The sequence below is a fragment of the Cynocephalus volans genome, chromosome 10 (genome assembly GCF_027409185.1).
Source record: "Cynocephalus volans isolate mCynVol1 chromosome 10, mCynVol1.pri, whole genome shotgun sequence".
Taxonomy (NCBI): Eukaryota; Metazoa; Chordata; class Mammalia; order Dermoptera; family Cynocephalidae; genus Cynocephalus; species Cynocephalus volans.
The window spans coordinates 125570519-125590925 of NC_084469.1; the positions used below are offsets into that span (position 1 = coordinate 125570519).

The following is a 20407-nucleotide window of genomic DNA, read 5'->3' on the forward strand; positions in this document are numbered from 1 at the left end:
GAAGGGCTGCAGCATTATCTCTTTCCCAGGGAATTTGAAACCACATTTGAGAGGGACAAAGAGGGAGGGAAATTCAGAAATATCATTTCCCAGAGATCTGGGGGTGAGTCAAAAGGGTTTTTCTTTGCCACTGACTTCATGTCATTAACCCTGATACCAGGCACCAGGCACTTGAGAAAGGGTGTTCATGCAGTAGGTGAGTGCTTCTGTGTCAGCCAGAAAAGCTTCTGTCCTTGCCACTGTCCTATCCAATCTAGGACTCTGCTGATGATCCCATAACCCTTTGCCTTTTCTCTAGTTTTTTGCTCTGTCACTTTTTAAGACTTTCTTACAGCTAGAGCTTTATTATCCTTTGAGGATTTTCTGAATATTTGTTCTTCAAATAAGATCCTTTACTATTATTTATTCACCCCAGACTGTCCTTAGACATGGCCAGGGCATTATATAGTAAGGCACCAGGAATAATAAGAAGCAGTCAGAACTTCCTGAACTTCCTGAGGTATTTTCCCACATATTACACATTAATTACAAATTAATTACGGAGGGGTGATGGCAATCACCACCTGTTGGGAAAATATAGGAAAATGGTCAGGGCCCCTCAGATGGTCAGAATCTTGCCGGGCATTTGCTGTAAATATCCTCAGGTGTTCCTTGGTTACTACTTGATGTAATTGCTTATGGGGACCCAGGTGTCCTGGGTTATGGACCTAAGTATAAAGGACTAACAGCTGTGATCACGGTGCTTCTCAAAACACTCTGAGAAATCACTAGGATGGCTGCTCCTAGCTCTGAGTAAAGCCTATTAATTTTTTACCCACGGCTCCCAGGACCTTTTCCTATTACCTAGCTCATAGACCTGCATGTGGAGGGTTTGTGACCCAGTCTGTGCAACGGGCTTAAGGGGTCTGTGAGCCCTAGCCCTAGCTCTACATACACCACCTTATCCAAGGGACCATACTTAACATCGCCAGTGTATTAGTCCACTTGTGTTGCTTATAACAGAATACATGGAACTGGGTGATTTATAAAGAAAATGAAATTTATTGCTTACAGTTTCTGAGGCTGGGAAGCACAAAGTCCATCTGGTGGGGGCGACAGTGACCCAGGGGTCTCACATTGTAAGATGGTAGAAGCAGAGAGAGCAGAGAGAGAGAAAGACGCTCTTCTTTTAAAGCCCTCAGAACCACACCCTAGACCACCATTTTTAATCATTCACTATGGCATGGTCCTACAATCCAATCACCTCTTCAAGGTTCCACCTTTCAATTACCATAATAGGATTTCCCACCCTCTTAACAGTGACAGTGGGGCTGTTTCTAATACATAAAAATTGGGGAACACAGTTCAAGCTTCAGAGGGTTTTGGGGGGACATAATTCAATCCACTACAGCCCCTATGGGCTGATCTGACACTATGTGTCCCCTGATGGTGGTGCAGTAAGAAGTACCCAGCGTCATCTATGTAGCATACTTGGCAAAAATGTTTAACTTGAATGTGTTCATAGGAAACACATAAATCCAATGAGCAATATTCTATAAGACAACCAAATTGGACTCCTAAAAATGAACAGAGATATCAAAGGCCAAAAATCAAACAAAAGGCAGGAGACTGTGCTAGATTAAAACATTAAAGGAGACTAAAAATAATAAACATGGTACCTGATGGGAGAGGCTGCATTGAAGGAAATTTGAATGTGAATGTGGGCTTCACATTGTATTGTATCATATATCAATGTTAGATTTCTTGGGTGTAATATACGGCGTTGTGTTTATGTAGGAGAGTGTCCTTTAGGAGACACATGTTAAAGTATTTAGAGCCAGAGTGACATGATGTCTGCAATTTACTTAAAAATGGTTCCACGCTCCCCCAAAAAGTAAATTTATATATATAGAAAGAAGAAGCATTTATGGTAAAATGTTAGTAATTGGAGATGCTAAGTAAAGAGTATTCACATAATGGTGGTTCTGTGTTTTCAACTGTTCTGTCGTTTTGACATTTTTCAAATCAGAAAGTTGGGGAAAATTTCTCACTAGATAATATTGGAGTTCTGGTACTGAATAACTGATTTTCCATAGCCCTTCCAAGTTATCTCCTTAAGGTGAAAACAAAAAAAAAAATAAGGAACAGCCAAGAAGGTGATTGACACTGGTGTCCATTTCTTATCATTGATTATCATTATTATAATTGATTATAATGATAATTAATGATAGGAAGCCTTCCTTTACATTGGCCACATGATGGCACAATTCTGTGATGCCCTTGTGAATCTGGGAAACACATTTTTGCTTTAAAAGTCATTTCCTTTATTTTATTTTATTTTTCCTGAATGATAAAAGGTAAACTAGGCATACACACACACACACACACACACACACACACACATGTTCGTGCCTAGAGAAAAAGTAGTCATTTATCTTTTTTCAAAACAGCTTTATTGAGATATAATTACCATACCATACAATGCACCCATTTAAAGTTTACAATTAGATGGGTTTTAGTATATTCACAGAGTTGTGCATCTATCACCACAATTTTGGAACATATTTGTTACTCCAAAAAAAAAAAACTCTGCACCCCTTAGCTGTCATTAGCTCTCAGCCCCCCAATCCCTCCCATTCCCCCTTGACCCTGGCAACCCTCAATCTACTCTCTATATAGGTTTGCTTATTCTGAAATTTCATATAAATGGAATCATGCAGTATGTGGTCCTTTGTTACTGGCTTCTTTTACTTAGCATAATGTTTTCATGGTTCATCCATGTTGTAGCAAGTATTAGAACTTTATTTCTTTTTATATTCCATTAAGTAGTTTATCTTGTTCCCATTGCAAGTAGTTATTCAGTTTCTTTCTTCCTATCCAAATAGACAAATATAATGATGAACATTCAATCATTTGACTTACTTGCATCTCATTTGCTTTGGTTAGGGTCAGCAACTCAGACTTTCAATTTGAGGTGTTCTCTGGAATTTATTTTGTGTAATTCAAGGGTATATGTGCAAAAAGAGAATACAGCTTGAGGTGATTTTGTTTTCTGAAGAACTGAGGCATGTTCTATCATATAACATCCGTCCAACACATGAGTGGAATGAACACTTCAGATAGCTTAAAACTACATGCCTAACTGGTAATACAAGTTCTATTGCATCTTCACGTAACATTTCTCTCTGCATTATATATGTGAACCAAGCATTGCAGATGCTTTGTGTGCACCAAGGAAGGGTATGGAAAAGGACCTAACACTTATCAAACTTAGACCCTCTCTGAAAGGTCTGAAGCTGACAGATTAAATAAACACGAACAACACATTAAAATTTCTGTCAAGGGACTCAAACCCCCTGAGTTGGCTGGTTTCAGCAGAACAGTAGACTATTCTTCACAGAGAGGAGGGATGTTAACTTTCTCTTGGAGTATGATGCTAATAATGAGACTGCCCAGCAGGTCAATTAGCTTGTCCCAGAGAAAAAGTCCATTTTAATGTCCTTTGAGAGCCTCTAACCTCACTTCACTGTCTTAAAATGAATGCGCTTGATCACAGTACAGACCAGGATATTGTGTAGCTAGAGTACCTCTACTGCTTTTGAGAAAACAGTTTATGTCTTATTGACTATAAATGTATGATATTGTCTCATATAGGAAGAGCTCTTCGTTTAAATAAAACCAAAGTCAGCTAGAATTGCTTTGTCCTCCTTGACAGGGTCAGCTGAGAGGCCAGAGCAGTGCAAAACAGACCTCGGCGCTTAACATGAGGAAGGCAAAGTTGGAAATGGCTTTCTGTGATATATTGTTTCAGCAGAGATTAGAATGCAGGACTTTTGCCACCAGAGCAATCATGTATGTTTCATAAACATGTTATAAAGATATAGAGCAGCTGAAACCAAATCAGAGAAACAAATGCCCTTTATTCTTGGATTGACATAAGAGCAATAGAACTGAGTAGCAAATCATTTTCTATTTGTATAAAAACTGTGAAGCTGTTGCTATTTGCCAGCTTTTCTTTTCACCTTTTACTGATAGATGCTACTTTTTTTTGCTGATACTGTATCAACTTCAGTAATAGAGAGCACTGACAATTTTTCAAGCCAAAGATGTTTAAGGTCACTTGGAACTTCTTGTTTTACTTTTGGATTTCTTTTTTCTTTCCTTTTTTTTTTTTTTTTTTTTATAAAGATGACCGGTAATGGGATCTTAACCCTTGGCTTGGTGTTGTCAGCACCATGCTCAGCCAGTGAGCTAACCAGCCATCCCTATATAGGGATCCGAATCCATGGCCTTGGTGCTGTCAGCACCGCACTCTCCCGAGTGAGCCATGGGCCGGCCCTTACTTCTGGCTTTCTACATCCCGCTGAACCTGATGTCCCATAGAGCCAATACAGTCTTGGGAAGTGAATGGATTTAAACTATCTCCCTAATGTACCACTGGCTTCCAGTCCATTTCCTTGAGTGGTCTGATTTTGGGTTTGGGGGAGATTACTTAGAGATTTACACAGGTGGGTAGTGAAATTGGCTCAGGAATTTGGGTTTTACTTTTCATTCTTATGGATTTTAGCTAAATCCAGAGAAGATCTGAAAGAGCAGTGGTTCCAGGCAGACAGCACTCAATGAGAAGTAGTCATCGTAAGCTTTCTTCCTGGTTCTCAGAGAGTACCATGCCAGTTCCAGACCCATTTATGGCTCTGGATAATTGTTTATGTGTGAGCTACAGAAAGGTACACTCCTGCCTAGTAAGCAGATGGCAAGTACTAAGGGAACTGCTTATCTCTGCCAAAGAATCTTTGTTCCAAATAATTTTCATTTTAGTGGTATGCAAGTTATGAGACTGAAGATATAGACTTGAGCCAGGCTCTGTATGTTGAAGTTCTGAATAAAGGTCAATAGTGCTTTCATACACATGTATTAACCCGATCCTTGCTTTGGAACTAACTTTTCTGGTCTGTCAGTTCAAGTGTAGTGTTGAATCTTTTTGTTATGAGAAAAAAATTATCCATTGTCAAGTCACAGGGATTTAGTTCATTATGGATGTAGTTATCATGTACCATGGGCAAGTTGTATACTGTCGGTAAGTCAAGAATGAGTAAGACATGGGCCCTGTGTATGGGCCATGAGAGCTCTAGGACTACGGGGAAAAAAAAAAAGTAACCCCCCCCCAAAAAAAATATATATATTCGCAATGATAGAAATTGGAGTGTAGAAGGATCTCCAAAGTCATGTATCCCCTCAATTCTGGCATCAAGCAAAGTGGAAAAGATTGTAGTCTAGGTGTCAAAAGCAGTGGGTACGAGACTCGAGTCTCCCACCATGAACTTGCGCAGGTTTCTTAACCTTTTTGGAATTTGGTTAACTCATCTATGAAGTAAGGAGGTTGAAGAGCATGGTGCCAATAACACCAAGGTCCAGGGTTCAATCCCTATGCCAGCCAGCCAGTAAAAAACAACAACAACAACAAAAAAGTAATAAAATAAGGGGGGGGAGTAATAAAATAAGAAGGTCAGATTAAACAGCTCCTCAACTATTCTCTTGTGCCCTCCTTGTATGTGGTTACCTTTTTGCCTGTAAGTTGATCCCTCCTACAGTAGATTTTCTCCTTGAAGCCAAAGATTATGCCTGATATATTTGTGTCTGTAGTTCCAAGCACAGTGTCTGGTATACAGTAAGTTCTTAATTATCTCTGTTGAATGAATACAATGAAGGAATGAATGACTGTAAATTCCTTTCCAAACCTAAAAATCTATTCTGTGGGACGGCTGAGTGCCTGGGGCTGATTTTAAATATCATCTTCCCATCTTCCTTCACAACCAGCTGGTGAGCACTGTCAACCTTTCCACTTAGGAATTTATTTTCCCAGCTCCTTTCCAGTTCTTATAAACAAACAGCAGGATCCAGGGCATCACTGAGGGTGGTCAGACAGAACAGTGCTCTCACTACAAAACAAATCTGTTGGTGAATCCAAGTCCATGCTAATGAGCATGGAACAAAGTAAACAAGTTACTGTGATGTCTTTATGACAGACTCAACAGGACGGAGTTTATCAATTAGTTACAATGAAATTTGTGATCCCGGCCAGCCACCAAAAAAAGTTGAATATAGTGAAATTTGTAAAATTACATTTGTTGGGTTAAAGAGAAGCAGAATAAGATCTAGCACATTATCATTGTAAACTACAAACTCAGAAAAGAAAAAGATGACTTGTCATTTTGCATTCACTGTCATTTTTACTTTTGTAAGCTTCTGAATATTTTTTGGTTGGTGCCTGGTGCTAGGATGTTACTGGGCTAGGTACGGTGGGAAGAGAGATGAAGATAATTGCTGATTGGTGGATAACTGGACAAAATAACTCAAGAAAGAAAAGCTTGGAAAGAGTCTCTTCTATCAGTATGAACAGCATTCAGCCATATTCTCTTAGGGCACGGAAGCTGGCTGGTAAAAGAGCAAAGGTCACACTCCTTGGACAGGATTACTCTTTACATCAAATTTATGGTAGTAAGTCAATAAAGTAGTGTGATATTCAGGAGGAGGTGATTGAAATGTCATTGTGACATTGGAAACATCTTGGCAATAATATTCTGGACATGTCTCAGTATAATATTCTGAGTATAATCTGAGTGAGCAAGTGCGTGGTACATTTCTTTGAACTTGTCTTGCAACAGGTGGATAAGGATTCTGTTGAATGAAGTACTATGTCTTGGGGGTAGTCTGTCTAAGCAGACTTTCCAGTACTACCTTGTCCTTATGGTTTAGGATCCAGAAAAAAGAGAAATCAGTGTTCTGTTGATCTGCTACCTTTAACTGCTTTGGTTCCTGGTGGCAACAGAGTAGTGTCCAGGGAAATTCTGACTTCCCCCTCCTCCACACTTTTTCAGTATACCTAGCTACAAATGCCTGTAGGAAACCAGTGGTGATTTACTCCCTTCTGGCTAGCCTCAGTTCTCAGAAGAGGAGACATACAGCTATGGTGCACTCTGCAGTGTTCATTCACAGCATAAGGTCAGCAGCCCCTGCCCAGAAGCTGATTCTCTGATTCTCTATTTTTTCTTTTTTTGGTGGGGGGGGGGGTGAGGGGATCCGAACCCTTGACCTTAGTGTATATCAATACCATGCTTTAACCAGGTGAGCCAACTGGCCAGTGCAGAAGCAGATTCTGACCTGCCTCATCTTCCTAAAAGCCTGATTGATGAACCTTTTTTTTTAAAGATGACTGGTATGGGCATCTTAACCCTTGACTTGGTGTTGTCAGCACCACGCTCTCCCAAGTGAGCTAACCAGCCATCCCTATATAGGGATTCGAATCCATGGCCTTGGTGCTATCAGCACCACACTCTCCCAAGTGAGCCACAGACCGGCCCCCTGATTGATGAACCTTAATGGCAGAGATGGGGCAAGGTCTTGGCAAGTCAACGTCCTGAAAGCTGTGGTGCAGTGATGCCAGGATTATGCCCCTAAGAGCCCATGTCAAGATGAGAGAGTGAGTGAGAGTGCTCAGAAGCCTCAAGGACCCCACGTTCCAGGTTCTAAGAAGCTGCCGGTCTCTTGGTTACAAGGGGCCTCCTTTGTGTTTTGGCTGCTGCTATCCATGTCATTCACTTTGATTTAGTCTCAAATAAAAGGCAAGTTATTTTGCTTTAGCGACTATCAAATTAGGATATTATAAACCGTGTTAATGACCCAGTGAAAGCAGATCTGGAAACTTTCTCCAAAAGCATAATAGCACAGGTGATATCTTGCTGATGTTTAATGGTGAACAAGGCAAAGGAGGATTGTGGCTTTTTTCCTTTTGGGGGAATCTCCTCACTGCTATGCGTAAAAAATCATTTTCTCATGGACTTTCAAAATGATTTGTCCGAAAGATGGTATAACCTGGTAATACCATCAGGGCTGTAGGCTGAGGGGATAAGATGGTGTACACAGCCTCTGCTGCTGCCCAAATAAAATGGTGAGGGGCTGGCTGGTTGGCTTAGTTGGTTAGAGCACGGTGTCATAACACCAAGGCCAAGGGTTCAGATACCCATACTGGCCAGCCACCAAAACTAAATAAAATAAAATAGGGAGAGTAAAAGTGGAAATTATCCCCCTTAGAAACCTAATTTAGAAGTGCTCTGAACACCTTTTATTCTACAAAGATCTGATTCTCTTCCACTAATTGGTTCTGCAATCGAGGTGACATTGTTGACTTTAGTGCCCAGTGTTTGCAGAACTATGTCCACATGGTATAGAGAGGTTTGGAGACACAGAGATTTAAATATTTGCACAGAGATACAGAATACACAAGGAAAATTATTTTTCTCCTAAACATCTTAGGTTCTCCTCAATGCAGAACCCAAGACAAGGATTTTGAGTGCAGGTAGTTTATTTGGGAAGTGATCCTAGGAAGCAGGCATGAGGACTGGGAAGAGTGAGACGAGGAAGTAGGAAAAGCCAAGAGTACATTTTCAAGGCCACAGGGCGTAATGCCACCAGAACTTCTGAGAAGCATTCAGAGCACCCCTCATAATTTCCTATGAGGATGGGAGGCTTGGCCATTTGGACACCAGCTCCTATCTCGTGTGAGGGTAGCCCTAATGGTCTGAACTCCACCACATGTTCAGGCAGTGCTTGTGACATGCAGGCAGGGTCAGAGGAGGCCTTGCAGCCAGAAATAGAAAACTTGGAGGTGTATGTTTATGGTGGGATGCCATTGACGTTGAGTCTAAGCTTGCCCAGAACTGTCCAGTGTAGCTGCAGCTGAAACGAGAGTCCCAAGCCTCTACTATGGAAAGGGTCAGTGCTACCACAAGAAAAGAGCCAGGGTGCCATGGAAACAGCATCAGGGATACCTAATCCAGAGATTGGGGAGGGCTCAGGGAAAGCTTCCTAAAGGAAGTAGTTTCTAAACTGAGACTAGACTTGATAAATGGGAGGGAGGCAGATAGAGGTGCACTGCAAGTTTAGGGCTATGTGGTTGGAGCAGAGCTTACAAGAGTAGGTGTGGCCAGAGGTCAGGAAGAACTTGGCAAATTAAGGAGTTTACACTTTATTGTAAGAGCAGTAGGGTTCAAGGGCTGGCCTGTGGCTCACTCAGGAGAGTGCGGTGCTGATAACACCAAGGCCATGGGTTTGGATCCTATATAGGGATGGCCGGTTAGCTCACTGTCTGAGCGTGGTGTGACAACACCAAGCCAAGGGTTAAGATCCCCTTACCGGTCATCTTTAAAAAAAAAAAAAAAAGCAGTAGGGTTCAGGGAAGAGACTTTTAAGCAGAAAGACAGGATAAGCTTTGTGTTTTAGAAAATTCACTTTTATGATGACAAATATGCCAACTATCCTGATTTGATCATCACATATTGTACACAAATACCGATAGTCAACTCTGTACCCTGCGAAAGTATAATCAATTATGTTTCAATTTTCAAAAGTACAAAATTCTAAGTTAAAAGAAAAAAAGGAAAGAAAAATTCACTGTAATGATAGCATGTCAATAGATGCTAGGATAGGGCTGTTGAGTGAGGGACAGGACAAAACAGAAGTCAGGGAGACTAGTTAAGAGGCTGTTGAATTACCCATCTGAGAGAATATAATAATGGGAACTAGGGCAATAGCAGTGAGAAAGGTGAGAAGTGAAAAGATTTGAGATATATTAAGTTTCCATATCCACACTCATGCTCCACTCCTGGAAAAATAGTGTTTGTATGTGTGTGTGTGTGTGTGTGTGTGTGTGTGCATATGTTGATAGATAGTTGAAGGGATTGAATTATCTGGAAAAGAATATTTAGAAGATATGAATTGATCTTAAGCCAACTGGGAAGTAAAATAGCTGTCAGAAAGTCTCTCAAATAACTTCTCATCTTAGAAACGAGACACTGAGAGTCGGAAGAGACTCACTTTGTCCTGGATCTGCATTTTCTGTTGGTTTGACTTTTGTTGTATCATTTAACCTCTTTGAACTTTGTTTATTTGTCCAACTCAAAGTGAAGATGATGAAGCCTGCCTGGCCTACTCTGAGTTGATCTTAAGCTCAGCATGTATTGGGGTGTGACCATGACAGGGAAGCTAACATCCTCTTGACCAACTTTAATAGAATGAAAATGTTTAGGATAATTGTTTGGCCCCATGAGTCTTGTGTTAAGTGTGGACGCTGGCCTTTTGGCTCACTCCAGGGCAGATAGTGAATCGTACTTCACCAAGGCTATGCAACAGGGAGGCAGGGTTTCAGAATGGATTAGGGTGATACTAGATCATCTCAGAGATGATCCCCTTGCAACTCTGACACTCGTTGGTCCTTGTGACAGGCTGTAGTGAGAATCAGATGAGAAAATGGCTATGAAAACACTCAGAATAAGCATTCTAGGCAAATGAAAGGTATTATTCAGTAGGCTTTATGATACTAGCTTACAGTTTTTAAATGTTTAACTCTCTCATATATATCTGAGGCAGAAAATAACTTCCAGTTTCCTACTTGCTGTTAGATAATTTGTTTAGTTTCATAGAGACTGAAAGCCATGTTCCTTCCATAGTTCTTTCCCCTCATACCACCTTCTTACAAACTAGATGCATCCTGTTTTTCTTCTTTCATCTTGTATTAGTCAGTTTATGTTGCTTATAACAAAATACTTGGAACCTGATAATTTATAAAGAAAATGAAATTTATTGCTTACAGTTTCTGAACCTGGGAAGTCCAAAGTCCATCTGGCGGTGGCATCAGTGACCCAGTGGTCTCACATAGCAAGATGGTGGAAGCAGAGAGAGCAAAGAGAACAAAAGACAGACTCTCCTCTTCTTTCAAAGCCCTCAGAACCACACCCCTGACCACCATTTTTAATCCATTCACTACTGCATGGTCCTACAATCCAATCACCTCTTAAATGCTCCACCTTTCAATTATTATAATAGGATTTCCCACCCTCTTAACAGTCACAGTGGAGGCTAAGTTTCTAATCCATAAAACTTGGGGGACACAATTCAAGCTTCGGTGAGTTTGGGGGGTACATAATTCAATCCACTACATTCACCCCAGCCCCCCAAAACTCATGTCTTTTCACATGCAAATACATTCATTTCATCCCCAAAGTCTTAACTTGTTTCAACTCAAAAGTCCAAAGTTCACAGTCCCATCTGTGAAATCAATACAAGTTATCTACTTGCAAGATACAATGGTGGGACAAATGTAGGATACATATTCCCATCCCAAAAGGGAGAAATAGACCAAAAGAAAGGAGAAACAGGTCCCAGACAAGTCCGAAACACAGCAGGACAGGCATTAAATCTCAAAGCTGGTGAATCATGTTCCTTGATTCCATGGTCAATGCCCTTTGCATGCTGGTATGGGTGTTGGGTCCCCAAGTCCTCAGGCAGCTCTGCTCCTATGGCTTTCCTGGTCTCGGGTGATGCTTTAGCTCTCGCAGGCTGGCATTGCACACTGGTAGCTCCACAGGTCTGGGGTCTCCATGCTGGTCCCACTCTCACAGCTCCACTAGACATGGCACTGATGGGGTTTCTCTGCTGAAACTCTGACCCCACATTTCCACTCGGCATTGCTTCAGCAAAGGTTGTATTCAGTGACTCCACCCCTGTGACAGATCTCTTCCTGGGACCCCAGACTTTTCCATACATCCTTTGAAATCTGGGTGGAGGCTCCCAAGCCTCCCCAGCTGTGGCATTCTGCAAGCCCGTAGACCTAACATCACACGGATGCCACCAATGCTTCCGGCTTGTATTTTCAAACCTACACATCTAGCTACACCTAGGGCCAATTTAGCCCCAGCCGGAGCAGTGAAAGCATCTGAGGTGCTGATGCTAGAAGCAACTTCCCAAGGTGGCCCTGAGCTGTGAGCCCGTGGAGGGCTCCTCAAGCCTGTTCCCCAAGACCATTTTGTCTCTCTAGGTCTTTGGGCCTAGAGGTTTCTGCAATGCCTACAGGGCCTTTTTCTCCTTCTCTTGATAATCATGTTCTTTTGCACTAATCTTCTTAGGTAAGGGTCTCTGGGCTGCACCATTGCATGCTCTCTGCTTCTCTCCCACATAGCCAGGCTGCAAATTTTCTAAATTTTTATGCTGTGCTTTCCTTTTAAATTCTGGCTTTACATCATTTCTTTTCTGCCATAACTCAGAATAGACTGTTGCAAGTAGCCATGCAGCTTCCTTAATGCTTTGCTGCTTAGAAATTTCTTCCAGCAAGTACTCTGGTTCACAGCCCCCAAGTTCCAACTTCCACAAAGTACTAAGGCATGGACCGAATGCAGCCAAACTCCTTGCCAGTTCACAGCAAGGTAGATCTTTGCCCAAGTTTCTGAAAAACTTTCTTATTTCTATCTGAGACCTCCTTAGAATGGTCTTTACAGTCCATATTTCTATCAGCATTCTGCTCGCCACTATGTAACCAGTCTCTAAGACATTCCAAACTTTCCTTCATCTTATTGTCTTCTTCTGAATCCTCCAAACTCCTCCAACCATTGCCTAACATCCAGTTCCAAAGCTGCTTCCACATTTTCAAGTATCTTTTACAAGCAACACCCCACTTCTCTGGTACCAATTTTCTGTATTAGTCGATTTATGTTGCTTTAACAAAATACTTGGAACTGGGTAATTTACAAAGAAAATGAAATTTATTGCTTACAGTTTCTGAGGCTGGGAAGTCCAAAGTCCATCTCGTGGTGACGACAGTTACCCAGTGGTCTCACATTGCAATATGGTGGAAGCAGAGAGAGCAAAGAGAGCGAAAGACAGACTCTCCTCTTCTTTTAAAGCCCTCAGAACCATGCCCCTGACCACCATTTTTAATCCATTCACTACTCCAGGGTCCTACAATCCAATCACCTCTTTAAGGCTTCACCCTTCAATTACCATAATAAGATTTCCCACTCTCTTAACAGTCACAGTGGGAGCTAAGTTTCTAATCCATAAAACTTGGGGGATGCAATTCAAGCTTCAGTGAGTTTGGAAGGTACATAATTCAATCTACTACACATCTCATACATGTAACATTGACTGGAAACATTTGACTGCCAAGACTTGAATTTGAGCATATGGGGTTTCTCACACAGTCTATGATATAGCATCACCAACAAGTAGAGCACAGGCTATATACATTCCCTGTTTTCAGAATGAGGAATGTTCTCCACCTCCTGGGAAAAACCAGGGCCCTGCCTCACAGAAGTTGAAAGGAAACTGATTTAAGAGCCCTTTTAAGGTGCTGTGACTTCTTGCTCATCAGTGTTGGGAATTGGTTCAGTTTTTCTTAGAAGAACCCCTTGGGTGGCCAGCCACCAAAAAAAAACCCAACCCTCTGGAGCTTTAGAGCCTAAGTGATGAGTGACTCAGAGTAGCAAACACTAATTGCACCTTGACACTGTGCCAGGTGCTGTTTTAGCCCTTTACATGCAAGATACACCACAGCCCATGAATAAGCACTCACTTTGTAGTTAGGAAACTGAGGTACATGCAGTTACATAACTAGCCTAGAGTCACATAGTTAGAGCTGGAAGATAGGCATGTGATTCCAAAGCCGTACCCGAGCCCCACTGCTTTTCCCCCTCCTTGCAAGCAGAGACTTGCCACATAGTGGTCTGAAGGAGGTAGGATTTCCTGTCTGCAGTTCAGTACCACAGTCAGAGGTGTTAAGCAGGAAAAGTACAGGGCTGGCCAGTTATCTCAGTTGGTTAGACCTTGTAACACCGAGGTCAAGGGTTCAGATCCCCTTACCGGCCAGCTGCCAAAAAAAAATGAAAAAGCAGGGCCGAACCCGTGGCGCACTCGGTAGCGTGCTGCGCTAGGAGCGCGGTGACGCTCCCGCCGCGGGTTCGGATCCTATATAGGAATGACTGGTGCACTCACTGGTTGAGTGCCGGTCACGGAAAAAAAAAAAAAAAAAAAAAAAATGAAAAAGCATATTAGATTTCTGGTCTATATACAGTATTCTCCACATCAGGAAGGAAATACACTAGATACGAACATGGCTTCCATTTAGATCAATGGCTCTAATCCAGGGAAACCCATGCCCATCAGGAAAACTTTTAATCAAGAGATGAGAGTTTTTACATGCTACATGTTTCATGTTTTCTCTTTCCTTAGGTTAAAAAGATCAAGTGGCATGAGCAGCCTTTTGGGGAAAATTGGAGCCAAGAAGCAGAAAATGAGCACCCTAGAGAAGTCCAAATTGGACTGGGAGAGCTTCAAGGAAGAAGAGGGTATTGGTGAAGAACTCGCCATCCATAATCGAGGGAAGGAGGGGTAAGAAAGAGTAGATTCTATTCGTTTGACAATCCTCAGAACTCTGAAATGGTTTATTGCAGACAAACTGCCCAATTTCAGCAAGCAAGAGCTTTTCACAGTGAAATGACAAATGAGAGTACTTTGGTTTATCAGTGAAGCTCTGTTCTCACTTGGGGCGGGTCCCATCAGTGAGAAACCTGCTGGGGGTGAAGGGAAGGAGGGGCCTGTGACAGCATTTCCCTTGGGGCCAGTCACTTCTGCCAAGTGAGTTTGCTGAATTACAGCTCCATTGAACTGCAGGCTGCCTAGTTTACTCACGTGGTCGGATCTGGCTCATGGTAGCAGCCTTGGCCTAATCTGAATCATTTGGTCTTCTGAGAAGCCAGACTAGCTCAAATGTTTCAAAAGCAGAGCCAACAGAGTGGCTAGATATTGTTGCCTTATCGTGGGATTTTTTTTTTGTCCATGTCATTGTGGTCCAGGGTGGGGCTTCACCCTTGGCTGCAGCCTGTGTGATGCACCATGCCCTCAGACAGCATCCCAGGCCATCACTTGCACCCCTTCCTTTTCACTTTGGAATACAAAGAGGATGTCGATAAACTATGTACTCAATTGTGAAAAGGATCCCTTCCTTTTCATATTTGTCTTCCTGGTGATTAAACAAAATATCAAGGAAGAAGCAGTGCTCAGAAAGTACTTAGAGACCTCTGAAGGAGCTGAGGAACAAAGTTACCACAGAAGTGGCTCCATGGCTCAAGGTCAACATTTCCCTCCCCTGACAATGAGAGGAAGAGTTGAATGGACCATCAGAGAGCTCTGGGTGCTCATTGACCCTGCCCCTCACCAGTAAGGCTCCTCCATCAGCACACCGAGTGCTCTGAAACTCTGCTCCTTTGGGATAATGATACCACTCTCACCATGAGATCATATACAAGAGTATTTCAAAAAGTTCATGGAAAGATTTGTATTATCTTTTAATTCTATTTTTCCACAAACTTTTTGAAATGCCTTCGTATGTGATATATATATTACTTGTATATATGTAATATACATAAAGCACTTTACAAAACACCTATCACATGAAGGCTTGCATCAAGTAAAAGTCATTCAGGTTATTAATTAGCTAAATTATAATACAAACAGATAAGGGATTTATTTGGGGGATCATATTTCTAAATTAGGCCTCAGGATTATTTGAATGAACCTGGAAGTGACTGGTATGTTTTATGACTTTGTGAGCTTGTTTAACTACCAGACTTCTATGTCAGTCTATCTAAGCTGGAATACCACAGGACAGAGGAGGAGGAGGCACAGCCATCTGGAGAAGGCCCAGGATGAAGCACAAGCAGAAGTCACATGACTGGGTTAGGGAACAATTCATAGCATGCCACTTTTATGCTCTGCTTTTCCCTCCTTTTCTGAGGCTTTTTCCCCACTGGCTAGGTGATTCCCCAGATCTCATTGTGCTTTTTCAGTACAGATCTGATGATTTCTGTGCTCTGCCTTGGTCCTTCTCACTTGCTTTCTTCAGTGCCCACCCCCACACTCACCCACTTTCTTAGTTCCGTGCAGTCAGATTAAAGGAGCCTAACCCCTAGTCCAGGGAAGAGACTATAGCTCTTGGTCACACCTAGGCTAAGCATGAGAATACCCTGGAGAAATTTTCCAAAGTTCAGGTAACAAGTCCACCCTTGTACAGAGCTGCCAAATCAAGAATGTAGAACAGGTAGGTCACAGATACCTGTATCTTTAAATCACTCCTCAGGTGATTCTGACAAACAGCCAGGTTTGAGAATTACTAGAGCACAGGATAAAAATTCTAGAGGCAAGAGCCGGACAACCAGTTGCTGGGTGCGCCTTCCAGCACACACACAACTAGAGAACCAACTTTCAAGTAGGTTAGGCTGAGAAGGGCCAAGAGATTTCTGGTGAGAAGTGTGTCCAGTGCCATAGTTTCGCAAGAGGAAGATACAAGAACCAAACCAGAGGGGCTCTTTGGGCAGAGAGGGCAGGCCGTGGCCTCTCTTATACAATTGCTAACAAGATGAAAGGCATCATTGGTGACAGATTACTCTAAGGGAATATGTGGAACATCCCAAGGAGTATTCCCCTGGAATACAAGTCATCTCTGCTGAAACTAAGAAGGGTCAAAGGTCATATTGGATAACATCTCAATACCTATGAGTAATGATTGGGCACTGCCATATTTATTATAAGACCGTGAACTTTTCACATGTATCATATTTAAATTGACCTCATATATCAAAATTTAGATCATGAATGGTGATAAAATATTACTGTTAAGCAGTTCTGATTAAAATAAGATTGGATTGAGGTTAAAAGATTATGTCACGCTTTTTGTGTTTTGATAGTAATTCCAGTTCAGTAAGTGCTATCATGTCTTTCCTCTTATTAGGATCTGATTGAATTCGAAGTCAGATTAATCAGTATTAGGTTATTATTGTTTGATTTTTTTTTTTTTTTTTTTAATTTTATTTTGTCGATATACATTTTGGCTGATTATTGCTCCCCATCACCAAAACCTCCCTCCCTTCTCCCTCCCCCCCTCCCCCCCAACAATGTCCTTTCTGTTTGCTTGTCATATCAACTTCAAGTAATTGTGGTTGTTATATCTTCTTCCCCCCCCCCCCGGTTTTGTGTGTGTGTGTGAATTTATATATTAATTTTTAGCTCCCACAAATAAGTGAGAACATGTGGTATTTCTCTTTCTGTGCCTGACTTGTTTCACTTAATATAATTCTCTCGAGGTCCATCCATGTTATTGCAAATGGCAGTATTTCATTCGTTTTTATAGCTGAGTAGTATTCCATTGTGTAGATGTACCACATTTTCCGTATCCACTCATCTGATGATGGACATTTGGGCTGGTTCCAACTCTTGGCTATTGTAAAGAGTGCTGCGATGAACATTGGGGAACAGGTATACCTTCGACTTGATGATTTCCATTCCTCTGGGTATATTCCCAACAGTGGGATAGCAGGGTCGTATGGTAGATCTATCTGCAATTGTTTGAGGAACCTCCATACCATTTTCCATAGAGGCTGCACCATTTTGCAGTCCCACCAACAATGTATGAGAGTTCCTTTTTCTCCGCAACCTCGCCAGCATTTATCGTTCAGAGTCTTTTGGATTTTAGCCATCCTAACTGGGGTTAGATGGTATCTCAGTGTGGTTTTGATTTGCATTTCCCGGATGCTGAGTGATGTTGAGCATTTTTTCATATGTCTCTTGGCCATTTGTATATCTTCCTTAGAGAAATGCCTACTTAGCTCTTTTGCCCATTTTTTAATTGGGTTGCTTGTTTTCTTCTTGTAAAGTTGTTTGAGTTCCTTATATATTCTGGATATTAATCCTTTGTCAGATGTATATTTTGCAAATATTTTCTCCCACTCTGTTGGTTGTCTTTTAACTCTGTTAATTGTTTCTTTTGCTGTGCAGAAGCTCTTTAGTTTGATATAATCCCATTTGTTTATTTTTCCTTTGGTTGCCCATGCTTTTGGGGTCGTATTCATGAAGTCTGTGCCCAGTCCTATTTCCTGAAGTGTTTCTCCTATGTTTTCTTTAAGAAGTTTTATTGTTTCAGGGTGTATATTTAAATCCTTAATCCATTTTGAGTTGATTTTAGTATACGGTGAGAGGTATGGATCTAGTTTCATTCTCCTGCATATGGATATCCAGTTCTCCCAGCACCATTTGCTGAAGAGGCAGTCCCTTCCCCAGTGAATAGGCTTGGTGCCTTTGTCAAAGATCAGATGGCAGTAAGTGTGTGGGTTGATTTCTGGATTCTCTATTCCATTGGTCAGTGTGTCTGTTTTTATGCCAGTACCATACTGTTTTGGTTATTATCGCTTTGTAGTATAGCTTAAAGTCAGGTAGTGTTATGCCTCCAGCTTTATTTTTTTAAAGGTGATTTTACTATCTTAAAATATTCACATAAAGACTGCTGGCCAGTTAGCTCAGTTGGTTACAGCATAGTGCTGATAACACCAAGTTTCAGAGTTCAATTCCTTTACCAGCCAACTACAAAAAAAAAAACTCACACAAAGAAACAAGGCAATTTGAGAACACTAGACACAAGGTCAGATCTGCAAAGAATGTAGACAATGCACATATCAGATTTTAAAAGTTATGCCTACTATGTTTAAAGAAGTAAACAACAAACTTGAAAATATTTGTAGGAAGAGGAAACTATAAAAAGTGCAGATTTGAAAGATACTCAGAAAATGTCTAGAAATGAAAAACATAATAACCATAATTAAAAATCAAATGGATGGATTTAACAGTAGATTAGACCAACTAAGAAGAGAATCCTTAAACTGGACAATAGAAGAAATATGGATCAAAGAGACAAAAAGACAAAAAAAATGGAAGGGAGGTTTAGCAACTTGAAAGACAGAGTGGAAAAAAATGAAAGACATCTCCTTAGAGATTTTTAAAAACCCAGAGAATCCCATGATAAATAAAATAGAAATCCACACTTAGACATATCAGAGTGAAACTTCAGAAAACCAAAGACAAAGAAAAAAATCTTTTTTTTGTCTTTTTGTGGCCAGCCTGTGCAGGAATGGAACCCTGGACCTTGGTGTTATCAGCACCACACTCTAACCAACTAAGCTAACTGGACAGCCAGAAAAACAAAGAGAAAAATCATAAAAGCAGCCAGAGAAAAGGGATAGACAATGAAATGATATAGTCAATGCCAAAAGTGAACAACTCCCAACCTAGAATTCTATTTTACATGTGTGTGCAGATATCTATCTGGCTATACATATATGTATATGTAGAGAGAGAGAGAGAGAGAGAGAGAGCCTTCATGTATGAGAGCAAGTACCAACCTTTTCAGAATAATAAAAGCTTAGAGAGAGCCTCACCCAAAGAAATTTAACGAATATATTCTAGCAAAAGAAAAATGATTCCAGATAGAAGGTCTAATAAACATCAAAGAGCAAAGGGGCAAATATGTAGTAAATTTAAATGATCATCGACTCATTTAATAATAATAATTATGTCTCATAAGTTGTGTTTTGATTTTTTTTCTTAAAGCAGGATACTATTAAAATACCTGACAATAAAAACATAAAAGTTAGGGGCTGGCTGGTTAGTTCAGGTGGTTAGAGTACAGTGTTATAACACTGGAGTCAAGGTTTCAGATCACCATAACCAGTCTACTGCCAAAAAAATAAAATAAAATGAAAATTGGAAGAGAGTAAATGGAGTTTGGTTTTCGAAAGGTCTTGTATTCAGAAGGAGGATAGAGGTGTTGATTAAGTGTGCATATTGAAATTTCTATAACAAACTGTATAATTTCTGAAGTAATGGAGGGAGGAAAATGGAATTTCTTTTTTTTTTTTTTAATTAACCAAAAGAACACATAAAAAGAGAGTTTAAAAAAACAGAACAGGCAGGACAAATAGAAAGCATAAAATAAGATGGTAGCTTTAAGACTAAATTTATTAGTTCTTTTATTAAATGTAAATATAACTAAATGCTCCAGTTAAAAGACAAGAGATTGACACATCAAATAAAAACAAAAAGCCCAAAAACTATTTGCATTTAAGAGATAAATCTAAAGCAATGGGATGCAGATATTTTGAAAATAAAGAGATGGGAGAGAAGATGTATCATGTAAACACTAACCAAAAGAAAGCTGTTCATACCCCACCCCACTCCTGGTACCAAAAAACAAAAACAAAAACAAAAGAAAGCTGATGTAGCCATATTAATATTAGACAAAATAGACTTTAAGGCAAAAATGTTACCAGAAATAAAGAAGGAGGTCTCCTCATAATGATAAAAAGTCCAATTTATCTGGAAGATAAAACAATTTAAATTGCATTGTACCATTTGGCATTATGTACTGAAGCTCCATACAGTCATTCCCTATGGCTTGGCAATTCTACTCCTAGCCTTATTCCCAACAGAAATTCAGTTAATGTTCTCCAAAAGACACATGTGAGAATATAAATAATGCCCAGAAACTTAGAAACAACTTAAATGTCTATCAACAGCATAATGGATAAATAAAGTGTGATACAGGTATTGATATTCAACACAGTACCCCACAGAGATGTATAATCAATTATGTTTCTTTCAAATAAATGAAGTGTGGTATGTTCACACTGTGAGATACTATTCACCAATGGGAATGAACAGGGATAAATTGCAATAACATAATCACAAAGGAGTTCATGATATGATTCCATTGTTT

General features: G+C 40.6%; 1 protein-coding gene across 1 annotated transcript in view; it reads left to right on the forward strand.

Annotated features, from left to right (window-relative positions):
* The window catches only part of CFDP1 (craniofacial development protein 1), a 131427-nt gene that overhangs the window by 103586 nt on the left and 7434 nt on the right, over nucleotides 1-20407 (forward strand). Inside the window, exon 6 of the mRNA XM_063112181.1 lies at nucleotides 14038-14196. Within this exon, the coding sequence (XP_062968251.1) occupies nucleotides 14038-14196 (159 nt within the window). The remainder of the gene's footprint in view (nucleotides 1-14037; nucleotides 14197-20407) is intronic.